This window comes from Sorex fumeus, unplaced genomic scaffold (assembly GCF_029834395.1).
Source record: "Sorex fumeus unplaced genomic scaffold, SorFum_2.1 ptg000036l, whole genome shotgun sequence".
Taxonomy (NCBI): Eukaryota; Metazoa; Chordata; class Mammalia; order Eulipotyphla; family Soricidae; genus Sorex; species Sorex fumeus.
The window spans coordinates 12,732,114-12,746,353 of NW_026606093.1; the positions used below are offsets into that span (position 1 = coordinate 12,732,114).

General features: G+C 37.9%; 1 protein-coding gene across 1 annotated transcript in view; it reads right to left on the bottom strand.

Moving 5' to 3' along the window:
* The window catches only part of SLC38A1 (solute carrier family 38 member 1), a 63,532-nt gene that overhangs the window by 4,270 nt on the left and 45,022 nt on the right, over positions 1-14,240 (bottom strand). The window contains exons 6-13 of the mRNA XM_056117791.1: positions 11,820-11,912; positions 11,061-11,142; positions 9,993-10,075; positions 7,537-7,595; positions 7,306-7,422; positions 5,520-5,599; positions 3,244-3,344; positions 1,100-1,218 (exon numbers count right to left, since the gene is read on the bottom strand). Of these exons, the coding sequence (XP_055973766.1) occupies positions 1,100-1,218; positions 3,244-3,344; positions 5,520-5,599; positions 7,306-7,422; positions 7,537-7,595; positions 9,993-10,075; positions 11,061-11,142; positions 11,820-11,912 (734 nt within the window). The remainder of the gene's footprint in view (positions 1-1,099; positions 1,219-3,243; positions 3,345-5,519; positions 5,600-7,305; positions 7,423-7,536; positions 7,596-9,992; positions 10,076-11,060; positions 11,143-11,819; positions 11,913-14,240) is intronic.

Here is a 14,240-nt window from a genome sequence, read left to right on the forward strand (position 1 = left end):
CTATTTTCAACAAAGTGGATGAAACTTGAAGAGATTATATGAAGTGAAATAAGTCTGAAGAAGAAAGACGTATATAGGATGACTTCACTCATAGACTACAAAGATACAAAGATAATTAACAGAAAAAACAAACCAAGCCATGGATGATGGTTGCAGGACAGTGGTTACCAGAGGGATGGCAGGGCGACTGGGAGGGACAGGCAGAGGGCCCATTAGATATCAGCATTTTCGTTAGATTTTTTTTTATTTTTATTAATAGTAGTCTTATTTGTGGGACTGGGGCAATAGCACAGCGGGTAGAGCATTTGCCTTGCATGCGGCCAACCCGGGTTCGATTCCTCCGTCCCTCTCGGACAGCCTGGCAAGCTACCAAGAGTATCCCTCCTGCAGGGCAGAGCCTGGAAAACTCCCTGTGGCGTATTAGATATGCCAAAAACAGTGACAAGTCTCACAATGGAGACGTTACTGGTGCCTGCTCGAGCAAATTGATGAACAACAGGAGGACAGTGCAGTACAGTGCAGTGCAGTCTTACTTGTGGGCATGGTGTAGAGACATACATTTTAAGATGTATGAACTTAAGTGTACAACTTAAGTGTCCTGAAAAATGTAATATTAAAGACAAAACTATCTCAAAAAAATCTGATTTAGATTAAAAAAAAGGAGAAATTAATCAAAGTGGGAAATTAATCAAAGTGATGATTCCTCTCACCAGGGGCTTCTTTATCTCATTGATCCCACTTTCTAACGCTGTCTTATTTATTTATTTATTTATTTATTTATTTATTTATATTTTGGGGGTCACACCTTGCAGTCCTCAGGGCTTACTTCTGGCACTGTGCTCAGGGATTACTCCTAGCAGTGCGCAGGGGAAACCCACGTTGGTAGCATGCGAGGCACGGGCTTTGTCTTTTACCATCTCTCTGGCCCAACCACTTTCTTTCTGAAGGAGCCTTAATGTGTCTTGGGGTACTTCCCTGATGTGATATCAATGATGCAAAAAATTCATGAGTAGCTGGCTTTCTCTGAAATGGCCAGAGCTGAAGGCAGGAGAAAACACGAAACCTCAGTTTTTCTCAAATTGCAGGGGTCTTTACTCACCGTGAAAAATAACACCGGCACTGTGAGGATGACAGCAACAATGACAGCCAGCCGCACGGTCAGAATGAGAATGTCATCTTTACTCTGGTACTTGTGCAGGAGATCTGATTGCACAGTTTCTACAGCAGGGGAAAAGTAAGACGGCCTTAAAAACAAATACCACCTGGTTGCTTGAATGACAGTTATTCTGAACAAAAAGCTAATTGAAGAGCCAAGAAAACAATATTCTAGGTGTTGGGTGTCCATTAAAATAATCTATAAAGTTGGAAAGAAAAATCTTATATAAGTTGTGTTTCACCTGCTCATATATTACCTTGGCAAAAGGAATTTATAGTAATTACTAGAGGAGCTACTTAGAGTGAGTAGACTTAATTTATAGTAAATTAAATCTAGGAATAAATCAGGATCAAAATAATGGTTGAAATACAAAAAGTCTCAATTAGAACTTCCTCTACTTGGTGCTCCTCATCAAACAAGGCAAAAATCTGTAGTTTTATAGGCAGACTGTACACCACACAGCACCTTTTCGAACTTTCCTCTCTAACTCTGCTCTCTTGTAGCAGAGGCAATGATGCAATAGACCACTATGCAGGAAGAAAAAAAAAGATCTTCCACATCTGCTTTTTTCTTTAAAAAAATGTATCTAGAGTTAGACTAGCTCTTTCTAAATACATAATTTGATTTTTGAGAACTCTTATTTCAAAGACTACCGAAGTTCAGAATAAATAGTGATTTAAAGCATCAAAAACTCATTCTTTTGATAACAAATTATTTCTCTTTTATCATGCCCCCTTTGGAGGCTTCTCCATGTACCATCTCAAGGTGCTGGGTAAAAAATCCAAATTCCGGTTTGTGCCATAGCTTCAGTTTTGAAATAAGGACCATAACTTATAATGAAATCTTACTAAGCTCCAGTTTCCTTGATTATAATTTATAGTCATTAAAGAGAATGGTCAAGCCTACTTATTTAAACCTGAAATGATACAAGGTTTTGCTATTTTGTCTATGTGAAGGAAAAGAGATTTGCAAAGAAAAAAACCATAGCTTGAACAACGCTACAGTGAGATGTTCAATAAATATTAAATTCTCTTTCTCCCTCCCTGCCCCAAAACTGCAGGATTGTAAAAGGAGCCTTTTTACACAAAAATAAAATGTAGTTTTTATGGAATCAATAGATAGTGCTATTTTCCACTATTTAGAAAAATGGTAACATAATATGTAACTACATAATCAGGGTAGCCTTTCTCTTGAGGCTGAATTAAGAATTTCTAAAAGTTTTTACATTTGTAGGTATTTGTGTTTATGAAAAAAAATCCCCAAATATTTACTACAACATAATGTGAATGTGTGCATTTAAATTAAGTCCCAAATTATGATAAAATGAGAGAATCTAAAGCTGAAGAATAAAAGCTGAACAAGAGAGGATGAGGTATAGTAAACTATTCACAAACAGTAAAAATCACAATTGAATCTGATATTTCACGTTCTTTTCACTTTTAATGTTATTTCTTTAAATATTTGCAAGCTTCTTCTGGTGAGCAATGAGGCATTTTATTTTTAATTAATGCATAGTGTCATGAGTGTAGCATTCTGTTCTTTCTCACTCTCAACATCTGTCTGACTCTCTTTTCTATTAATAGACTCTGACCCAATTTCCAGCCATTAGAAAAGTCTTCTCCTGTATAGTTTTTAACTTTTGGCAATCAAGGTGGTATACTTATAAAATGCAATTTTCTTAAAAATTAGGGAAAATATAGTATATTGAGTTAGTGTTTGTTTCTTTTATTGTTCTGTCTGCATAAACATAGAAAGGTATAATGAAACTGTCATCATTAGTTGCTCTAGAAGAGACCAGAAAAATTAATAAATATTCTTTAAAATTTTTTTTTAAATTTTTGGGCCACATCTCGTGGTTCTCAGGGGTTACTCCTGGCTATGAACTCAGGAATCACCCCCAGGGGACCATATGGGATGTGGGGTATTGAGCCAGGGTTGGCCAAGTACAAGGTAAGTATCCTACCCTCTGTACTATCATTCTGACCCTGCTTTTTTCTTTTTGTTAAAAGTTGAAAGCTACTTTGATATTGATTTTTACTGATTAATTTGCAGTTATCCATATTTATGGACTGGCAGATGTTACTTACCATAGAAAGTCAAGTAACCGAAAATGGCAGTCAAGAAGTACATAACAAACATGGCAAAAAAGGAAATATTTGAAACCATTTGCATCTTCTTCTGTGATCGACTAAAAACAAAGATAAAGGTATTTGAAAATTAAAAATAATATTACTGAGTTTAAGCACCAGCATTAATACTGAACAGTACAAATATAACTACATAATGCCAGACTAGAGCAGACTAGTTGAACTGCTATTAACCCATTTTAGAATAATCTTTCCTTTTTTACCGAATGGGTATTGTGGAAGAGAAATCCATTGACAGTACCTTGAGTGTTCTTTACCATTAGTTGTAAGAATATCAAGTTCTCATCTGAAGGGCAGAATGTTTTTTAGTATTTGTGTTTGATCCTCCACCCCCTCAGAGAGCCTGGCAAGCTACCCGTGACATATTCAATATGCCAAACACTGTAACGAGTCTCACAACGTTACTGGGCCCACTCGAGCAAATCGAGCAAATTGATGAACAACGGGAGGACAGTGCTACAGTGCTATTATATCTAAACACAGCATTACACGAAGAAAGGAAATAAATTCAAGGCTCTTCTCCAAGTCTCAGATATTACAGGCAGAGTTGGAAATGGACCTCAGGTGTTCTGTTGCTAACACTGTTGCTGCTTAGATCTGCTTTTCCCAGGGAGTGTATGTAGGGATGCAGATGAAGTTGGATGTCTCCAGAGCCTTAGTGAAGAAGGGCTTTTATCTCAAATGTTAAGTTTACTCTGAGAGTTTGGATTACCTTTGAGTTTTCTTGACTCTCCAAATAATTAAACTTGTGTTTAAAACTTGAAATTAAACAAGTTCAAAACTTGTGTTCAAAATATTATAGGTACTCATAATATTTGGCTCTGCCATAAGAGGGAGTAGGGAAAACAAAAAAATTAGAAATATAACAACAAAATTTGGGGGCTACAGCCGGTAATGATCAGGGGTTAACTCCTGATTCTGCACTCAGGGATCGCTCCTGTTGGACCTGGGAGACCATATGGGGTGCCAGGGATTGAATCTGGTTTGGCTTCATATGATGAAGCACCTACCCACTCTTGCTTCAGCCCCTAAAATACAGATTATTAAATTTGAAAGGTGTTAGGACATGTTAAATAACCTACATGTAGGAATGATTTGTGTAAATAGATAGCCACAGATATTCCAATTTCTGGCCATGTATCAATTAAATTCAGGAAAAATAACCATGATCATGCTAAGTAAAAAACTTATTTTTTCAAAATAGGAATTGATAGCTGTATAGTATGTAAGAAGTCTGGTAGCAATAGGTTAAAAGAGATCATATGAAAAAAATGTATGAGGAGCCTGTTAGTTTTTATAACAGTGATCAGGAAAAAAAAAATCGGTTGGAACCAGAGAGACAGTACAGCAGTTACAGCACTTGTCTTGCATGCAGTCAAACCTGGTTTGACCCTGGTCATCACTTATGGCCTCCCAAGCATTACCAGGAGTGATTCTGTGCACAGAATTAGGAATAAGCCCTGAGCACTATCAGTGTGACCCTCCCCCCACCAATCCATAATCAAACAAAAAGAATCTGCTGAATTATCTTAGTAGTTGAAAATGAATAATAATATTCTTTGCCTAGTGTGAGGTAGGGTGTTTACCTTGCAATCTGCCCACCTGGCCGTGCCGGGTTTGATTCCTCTGCCTCTCTCGGAGAGTCAGGCAAGCTACTGAGAGTATTTCGCCCACACAGCAAAGCCTGGCAAACTACCCGTGACGTATTTGATATGCCAAACACAGTAACAACCAACACAGTAACAACAAGTCTCACAATGGAGATGTTACTGGGCCCACTTGAGCAAATCGATGAACAATGGGAGGACAGTGCTACAGTGCCTAGTGTGTGGTCTTAGCAGTTAATTATTTCTGTTTTATCAGTCTTTTATACCCCAACCAAAAGGCAAAGCAGATAAACTAGAAATCAGACAAATCTGAAGAAGCACAGAAACATCAAATATCATAAATACTCAAAATTTCATAAATAATACAATCTTTGGAAAACCAAATGAACAAACTCTGTTTTACGGGAATTGTATAAATTTATGACAAGCATACAGGCTGTTGTCTTTTCTTATGAGGTAGTACTTTATCAGCAATAGCAAAGTACATGTTGGAGCTGAGTGTTGGGTCCACAGGGTTTTATTACACAAGTGTATTGATTTGCTGCAGCTCTTGACTATTAATGAGGAATGTAAAATGCTTAACGGATAAAAGCTGAACAAGTCACTTACTCTTTAAGCTCACTGTAAATTGGCAGCACTGATGGGTGGCAGACAAACGCAAAGGCAATAGTTGGTAAAGCATACACAGTCTATTTGAAAGAGAAAATAAAAACTAAGAAAAGGCATTTTCATTGTACAAAAGCTATACAGTTTTGGTACTTCTGGGCTGTCTTTCTTTTTAATCTGACATTACTTCAGAATCCCTGGCTTAGTTATCAGAAGGTCTTTGTGATCTGAAAGAGGAATATCTTTTCTAAGAGAGTTTATTGAGTTTGAGACATTAGAAATTTGGCACAGAAGGGCTTTGTAGTTCCCCTAACGCATCTTTGCATATTTTGCACAATCCAGGCATAGCATCACTTCAGTTTATGGCACCAGCCGATCGATCATACAGCATTTTCCCCACATTATCTTGCTAAAGCCCTACAATAACCTTGAGCAGTAAACAGACCTAACAATTTTAACTCCCTCCAACAGAATTTACTGGCTTTTGCTCTTTATCAGTTTTATTTTTTTATTTCTTATTTTTTAAAAAACAAATCAGCCCTAAAAGATAGCATCAGAAAAAGAAATTTATTCTGGGGCTTGAGGGATAGCACTGTGGGTAGGACATTTGCCTTGCACACGGCTGACCCAGGTTTGATTCCCAGCATCCCGTATGGTCCCCCGAGCACAGAAGTAATTCCTGAGTGTAGAGACAGGAGTGAACCCTGTGCATCACTGGGTGTGACCCCCCCAAAAACAAATAAATAATTTAAAAATAATAATAATAAAAAGAAATTTATTCCATGTTCACTGCTATGGCTGTATTCAAGAAAGACAGCGAAAGACAGAGAAAGAAAAAGAGAGAGAGACAGAGAGAGTGAGAGAGAAAGGGAGAACAGGAGAGAGAGATAAGAGAGAGACAATAAGAGACAGAGATAGTGAGAGAGGAGGAGAGGGAAAAAGAGAGATAGAAAGATAGAGTGTGGGAGAGGGAGATGGAGGAAGGGGGAGAGACAGGTTGAGGCAGGGAGACAAAGATGGGATTAATTGGTTTAGTTTTCTTAAATAAGACATTTAAAAACTCTCAAAAACAGTACGTTTTACTTCTTTTGTGAAAGAAGCTATAGAATCCTCGGTTTTATACATGGATTGATTAAACTTGCACATGGATTCAAATGCATGTTAGATTGACTCCACACTCCAATGTTCCCATATTACAACAATATCTCAATTTTATCAAAGTTCATAAGTGCTGATGTGTGGTGGTCTGTATTTCTCCTGTGTAAACTGTATGTCTGTATTTCTCCTGTGTAAACTGAAAGCATTTGAAATATTCCTTTCTTTTAGCATCAGAGAAGAAACATTGAGCTAGGGTGTTATTAATCTTTTTTACACAAGAATTGAGACAATAATCTACAAAGAAAGTTTCACAGATCTGATTTAAGGTTGTCCTATAGGATACTAAGTAAGAGGTACATGAAATATATACTTCTTAAAGTTCTCTAAATGAATTATAAAATTTGGAAGCCATGGTATTGTGTGCTTTCATAGGACCAAAAATGTTCAAAAGTCTAACTACAAGTTATGAAATATAATGCCATTAAAAAATGCTCTCTACTTATTGCTTTTGGGGAAACACTTGGCTGTGTTCAGCACTGACTCTGGCTCTGTGCCCAGGGGTCACTCCTGGAAGGGCTCGGGTGACCTATGTAGTGCTGGGGATCAAACCTGGGTTTGCATGAATTACAATTATACACTGTACTATCTCTCCAGCTCCCCTTTCTCTTTTTTAAAGTACAAAGAAACTTACCTTTGAATTGAAGGTAACGTACTTCGGCGTACACAGATCAGCATTTGTTAAATTCGCATTCATTGTTGTATTTAACGCTGGAACACCACATGAAATTTGAAATTTCTTATAGATAACCTGATATAACAATGAAGGAAAAGCAATATAGATTTTTATCAAATAAAATGAATTAATGAAATCTATTACATGTGTTGTACTGTGAGAAACTAAAATATTTAAATTAGCACTTACCACTATTAGGAAAAAAACCATACAGCTCAACGAAAATCCACTAGTATAGCCAAGATAGCCTAAAAAAAAGTTGATAATTGTTATTTCATCTATTAATTTGTTTTGAGCGATAGCACAGCAGGTAGGGTATTTGCCTTGCACACAGCTGGCCCGGCCGACCTGGGTTCAATTCTTCCGCCCCCTCGGAGAGCCTGGCAGGCTACCGAGAGTATCTCGCCCGCACAGTAAAGCCTGGCAAGCTACCCATGACGTATTTGATATGCCAAACACAGTAACAAGTCTTACAATGGAGATGTTACTGGGCCCACTTGAGCAAATCAATGAACAATGGGAGGACAGTGCTACAGTGCATTATTATTATGGGCACAGTTTGATGCTTTAATAAAATACATGTGTGCCAACATAAATGCAAGATTTGTTATTTCATAATACTACTGTATTTGACAACAATAATGGCTTTACATTAAAAACATTATGTCATTTGCTATGATTCCAATTTTCCCTAGCAGACTAAAGAATGCAGATTTTGGGCTGGGGAGATATTACAATGGGTAGAATGCTTGTCTGGCATGTGGCTGACCCTGGTCAATCTCCAGCATCCCATATGGTCCTTTGAGCTCACCAGGAGAGACTCTCTGAGCCAAGAGCCAGAAGTATACCCTGATACAGCCAGGTAGGGTCCAATAACAAAGACAAAAAATGCCTATTCTCAGAGTATAGAGGAAAAGAGCCCCCCATTTTGGTCATGTGTCTGTGTTACTATACTGTGATGCAGCTGAAGCAAATCCACTTACTCCCTGGCAGCGAATTATTTTGTGCATATTGAACAATAGGTATAAAAACCTTTCTCCAGATGAGGAGATGAAGTGATTTCTAAAGATAAGTCAAGCACTTGGGGATGTTTACCTTTTACAAAGTGTAAAAGGCCTAGGAGATCTCCTGTCACTGACCACTATACTCTAGAGAAAGCAAAAGTTAAGTGCCTCTGGGGGTTGCTTTATTTTTAATCCCAGAGGAAATAAGACTTTCTCTATTAAAATTGAAAAGCGCTACCTACCTGTATATACATAGACAAGTTCAAAACAAGCCTAGAAACTAGAAAATTAAACTTAGAGAAGATTTAAAAAAAAATCTACTTATAAGGGTCCTGACTGATACCAGGACACGTGGAACACTTGCCTGGCATGCAACTGACCAGGTTAGTCTCTGCCACCACATGGGGTCCCCCTAGCTCGCCCCACCAAGAGTGATCCCTGAGTGGGGAGAAGGAGTAAACCCTGAGCACTGCCAGGTGGGCCCATAAACAAAAAAATAAAATAAAAATATCTACTTATAGGTCTTAAAGAACAGTGACAGACTCAATAGGTTTGCTGGTTTGTTTGTTTGTTTGTTTTGGGTCATAGTCAGTGATAATCAGGGTTTACTCCTGGCTTTGTTTTCAGAAATCACTTCTGGTGGACTCTGGGACCATATGGGATGCCGGGAATTGAACTCAATGAGTTACATACAAAGCAAGCACCCTACCTATTGTACTTACTATCTCTCTCTCCTCCAGAGACTGGATAATTTTTTTCATGTAAAACAAAGCTCTATGGTTTTCACCCATTTTTTTAGAAAAACTTTAATCTAATCTTGAGCCTTGAATACAGCCAAAATCACAGGAAACGAATTTTAGTCTTTACCCTCAACTGAACAGCAATTACTTCATTTTCCAATAACTGAAATGCTTCAAAAAAAGGCACACTTGTCTTTGAATATTAGTACATACACACACACCCAAAAATCAAAACCAATTGAATGTGACTTTAAAATTATCATCACTTTAGATTTTTCACTTGTGTCACCTCCTTCAATGAGAAAAATAATTGAGGTGAATAAGACTTTGATAATAAAAGAGTAATTCACAACATTTCAATGCATAAATCTAAGCAACTTTATATCATGATAGATGATATGAAAAATCTATTGTCTAAATAATCAGGATATTTTAGATATGTGGACATTTAAGTCCATTTTCTAGACTATTCTCAGAGCACCTATAAGTTGTGCTATTGGATACTGTATTGTGGGCGTAAGCCTTCCTGTCTAAAAGCTTTGTAGAGAAATATCTCAGGGAATCATATCCCTCAGTAATGATTTATATCCCTTAGTAAAATCAAGGGGCTGGAGCGATAGCACAGCAGGTAGGGCATTTGCCTTGCACGTGGCCAACCCAGGTCCAATTACCAACATCCTATATGGTACACCAAGCACTGCCAGGAGTAATTCCTGAGTGCAGAGCCAGAGTAACCCTGAGCATCGCTGGGTGTGACCCCCCCACCAAGAAAAACCTCTCCCAAAACCCCAAAAATAAAGCCTAACACTTAAAAGTTTTCACTGCAGGAAACATTTTTATTTGGTTTCGACTCTGATCTGGTCTTGCAGAAACTAGGATAAAAGCCAGATTTTTTTCTTACCTAAGTTCTTCAATAGACACAGAGGGAGGATGATGCCAAAGGTAACTATCACCACCAGCACACGCCCATCCACGTACCAGGCTCTGGAAGGGAGTGAAATAGTTTAGAACATATTTTCTTAAGTGACACTATTTTTTCTCAAATGTAAATTTTCACAGTCTTGTTTAACACCGTTTTTACTTTTATTAATTTATATTATTGCTTATGCTCTACACAAATATATTAATTCAGCCAACACTCAGTTACTATTCTTTCTGTCATGTGATGGAAGAAAGGATATTGGGTTTTCTCTCCTTTCCCATCGGCCTAATGTGGCATTCCTTTAAATTATTTACTTGTTTTCAAAGTTGAATGCAGGCTTTGCATTCTGTTAGATTACAACCTGTCTGATCAATATTTAAAGAGGAAGATTCGTTTTGCTTTGCTTGACCTATTTCAATCAACAAGAAGAAGTCACCACACGAAGACATTGCTTTCTCCCTGATCCCTTGTATTTGACCTTGAATTCTGAGTACAGAACACTAGGAATTCTGGTTTGTACCAGTCTCCCTTGAAAGAAAACAGAAACTAAGACAGACAAGGACTGTTAAATAAGGAGTCAAAACATAAAAGACATGCCAAATGTAGTTGCAACGTTTTCCAGGGTTAGTTGTATCTTGAATGAAGTTAGTTCATGTAAATTTTGCTTCCAAAACGCTATCTCCCATCTTTAAGAGAGAGGCTAGGGTCTTAATTTGTTTTGCATGCTCCACTTCTGTGGTAAAAATACTCCTTATCTGTTCTATTTTACAGAAACTAGATATAGATTGCAGACTCTTGGGAAAGTGCAGTGTCTAACATCTAAAGTATGACAGATGAATCTACCATTTAAGTGCTCACATTCAAATTCTCCCTGCTTCTTCCTTTATACAGTCAGTCCCAAAGAAATTTATTGTTGCAGGAACAAAGGAAAAAGAACCCCTGGGAAAATTTTCTTTCTTTAGTTTTCATAAAGCAAATATTTTGGTTAGCCCTTTAAATTTAAATTTAAAATATTTCAGTTATCTTAGGAAAAAAATGGTAACTTACGTAAATGCTTCTTCCTTTTCCATTAGGAACTTTATGGCTGAGGGCAGTTCATTTTTTACTATAAAGAGGTAGCTCAGCATTGCTAGAGAAAGATGAGAACATTTTTAGAAAGAAGATACCCAGGCTCATGTTACAAGCTATATAAAGGTTTACCAGCTTTTTCTTAGAGTAACCTTCAATAACACACAAAGACAGCTTTAGGTACTCTCCAAGTAATTTGGTTTTGAGTAACTCACTGCTATCTCTGCTTAACTTTCCAAGATCCATTTTAGCAATTATGATGATAATTGTGGGGCTGAGAACTAGTACAAATGGGTAGGGCATATATCCTGGATGTGACTGACCCAAGTTTGATCCCCATTCCCCCAGCCTCGCCAGGAGTGATGCCTCAGCACAGGGCCAGGGGTAAGCCCTGAGCACTTCTGAGTCTGGCCCGAAAACAAACAGAAAAATGATAACTAAAATGATAAAGGCCCCGAGCAAAATGATAAAAATGATAATTATTTTAAAATTCCCGTGGCCAAGTTTGCTCTTTAAGCCCGCGCTCTCTCTTTAACATGTACCTCTCTTATTTGTCTTTCTGTTTCTTTGTTTTCCACTCTGGAGAAGACTGTGTTCTCTCTTAGACACATATTTCCCCCTCATTCTCTCCTCTCAAATAAAAAATAAATCCAAGTCGCCACATGACACTAGAGTCAGAAAAAAATAACCTTCACACATACTTTAAAGTTACGCATAGAAAAAAAATGTTCCTTTTACCTCCAGTGTTCTGCAGAGATGTAGCTCCAAAGATTACCAGCTTCCCTGTGGTGCCAAAGACCTGTTCTCCTAGCTTCTCATAAACCATGCAGCCTATAAAGAAAATGGGGTGGGGATGGGGATGGGAAGAGAAGGGAACCGGAAGTGATGGGTGAACAGGCATCAGGGCTTCAGTTAGATTGATGAATAGGTGGGTGGTACAGCCATGTGCGCAAAACACAGACTGAAAACATCACTGATATCTAAGCCGCAACTGCTGTACCTCTGTAACATCCCTGTCAAGTCGGAGTAGGGATTGGGTCTGTGGAGGGAATCTGGGAACACTGGTGGAGGGAAGCTGACATTGGTGGTAGGATTGGTATTGAAATACGCCTAAGGTAAAAAGGTAAAGGCCCTCCCGTTGATCGTTGATTTGCTCGAGCGGGCCCAGTAACGTCTCCATTGGAGACTTTGTTGTTACTGTGTCTGGCATATCGAATACTCTCGGTAGCTTGCCGGGCTCTCCGAGAGGGGCGGAGGAATCGAACTCGGGTCGGCCATGTTGGCCGCTTGTAAGGCGAACGCCCTACCCGCTGTGCTATCGCTCCAGCCCAAATACGCCTAAATATGCCTAAAACTCAATTACGAATAACTTCGTAACTCACAGTTCTTTTTATAAAAATTTAATTTAAAAATTTTCATAAAAATTTTGGGTTAGAGCGATAGCACAGCGGGTAGGGCATTTGCCTTGCATGCTGCCGACCCAAGTTCGATTCCTCCGCCCCTCTTAGAGAGCCCAGCAAGCTACAGAGAGTATCTCACCCGCTGGGCAAAGCCTGGAAAGCTCCCCGTGAGGTACTGAGTATGCCAAAAACAGTAACAGGAAGTCTCAAAATTTGTTGTGAGACATTAGTGGTGACCGCTCGAGCAAACTGATGAACAATGGGAGGACAGTGGACAGTGTTAATAAAATTTTTATTAAAAAAAAAAATCCAGGGGCTGGAGCGACAGCATAGCGGGTAGGGTGTTTGCCTTGCATGCAGCTGACCCAGGTTCGATTCCCAGGATCCCATATGGTCCCCTGAGCACCGCCAGGAGTAATTCCTGAGTGCAGAGCCAGGAGTAACCCCTGTGCATCACCAGGTGTGACCCAAAAAGCAAAACTAAATAAAGAAATCCACCTAACCTCCCCAAAAGAAACCCTCCCCCCACCAAAAACAAAACAAAACAAAACAAAACAAAAATATCCATGTAATTGAAAAAACATAGTTGAAATTACAAGAAAACACAGTTTTAAGAGTTAAAAATAGAGATTTCCCCATTCTGTTCACTATTTCCCAAGTTCTTTGTCTTTTTCAAAATCACACAAATTTTCACCTTGTAAGGGCAACTTCTTGTTGGTTTTCAATGTCAGATTTTATTACCATTTACCTTTTATTTCAGGTTGGTAAGAAAAGTATTTAATCCAACAATAAGGTTTGTTTTTATTTTTAATTATTTCAAATAATCCTTTTACTTTATTGGAAGGAAATTTCTACCATGATTTTATTTCTGGTCTGCTGTGTACCATTAAAATAAAGATCTAATTTTAAAAATTCTGATGGTTGAGATGAAAAGGTTCCATGTGAAAGAATTGCTGAACTGGTCAAAGGAAAGAAAAATTAATACTATCTCATCAATGCTTCATGTATTTTAAATATCATAACATTTTTAGAAATAGGAGTCCCATCAAAATTCTCATCATCATTTGTAAGTTTAGTTCAAAGATATGCAACGCACAAAGAGCTGCAGCTAAATAAAAAAATAGTTTGGTTCTAACAAAATTCAACAGTATTGTTCAATAGCTTATTTCAATAGATACTAAAATTTAAATTATTCACACATAAAATGTTTATTTTTTTATAATAGTTCAGTTCACAGTTTCAAAATCAAGAAGGCAATATGGGTCAGGCTATATTTAAACTTCTGTTTACCTCTCATAAGGATGGTGTTTAAACTACACAAAGTGCTACAGGCTTAATTTATTACAGTGTCCCAGTTAAATGGAGTCATCTCTGTACAAAAGACGTTGGCCAAATGGTCTTAGCTAACGTAAAAGCAAAAGTATTACAAACATAATCCAGTGTCCCAAACATAGAAGACAAACACTTTAGGTATTAAACTACCCAGAGAACTAGTACACTCTGTTCCACATTGCCTGTGGAACAATATTGTCTCCTTGGCATATGTACAAGAGTAATTGAAGACTTTACTTTTATAGCCATAGGAACTGTAATATAAATACATGGGATCGTGGTTCTGAGTTTATGAAGACCTAAGGAAAAACCAAAGCCTTTAAGATGAGTCTTCGGAAAGCAGAATATCAGGTAAAATTGAGGGTTCACTTTAAATGACAATGCCAGTTGCTCTTTGTTGATAAGAATTTCTCTATAAATAGTACTA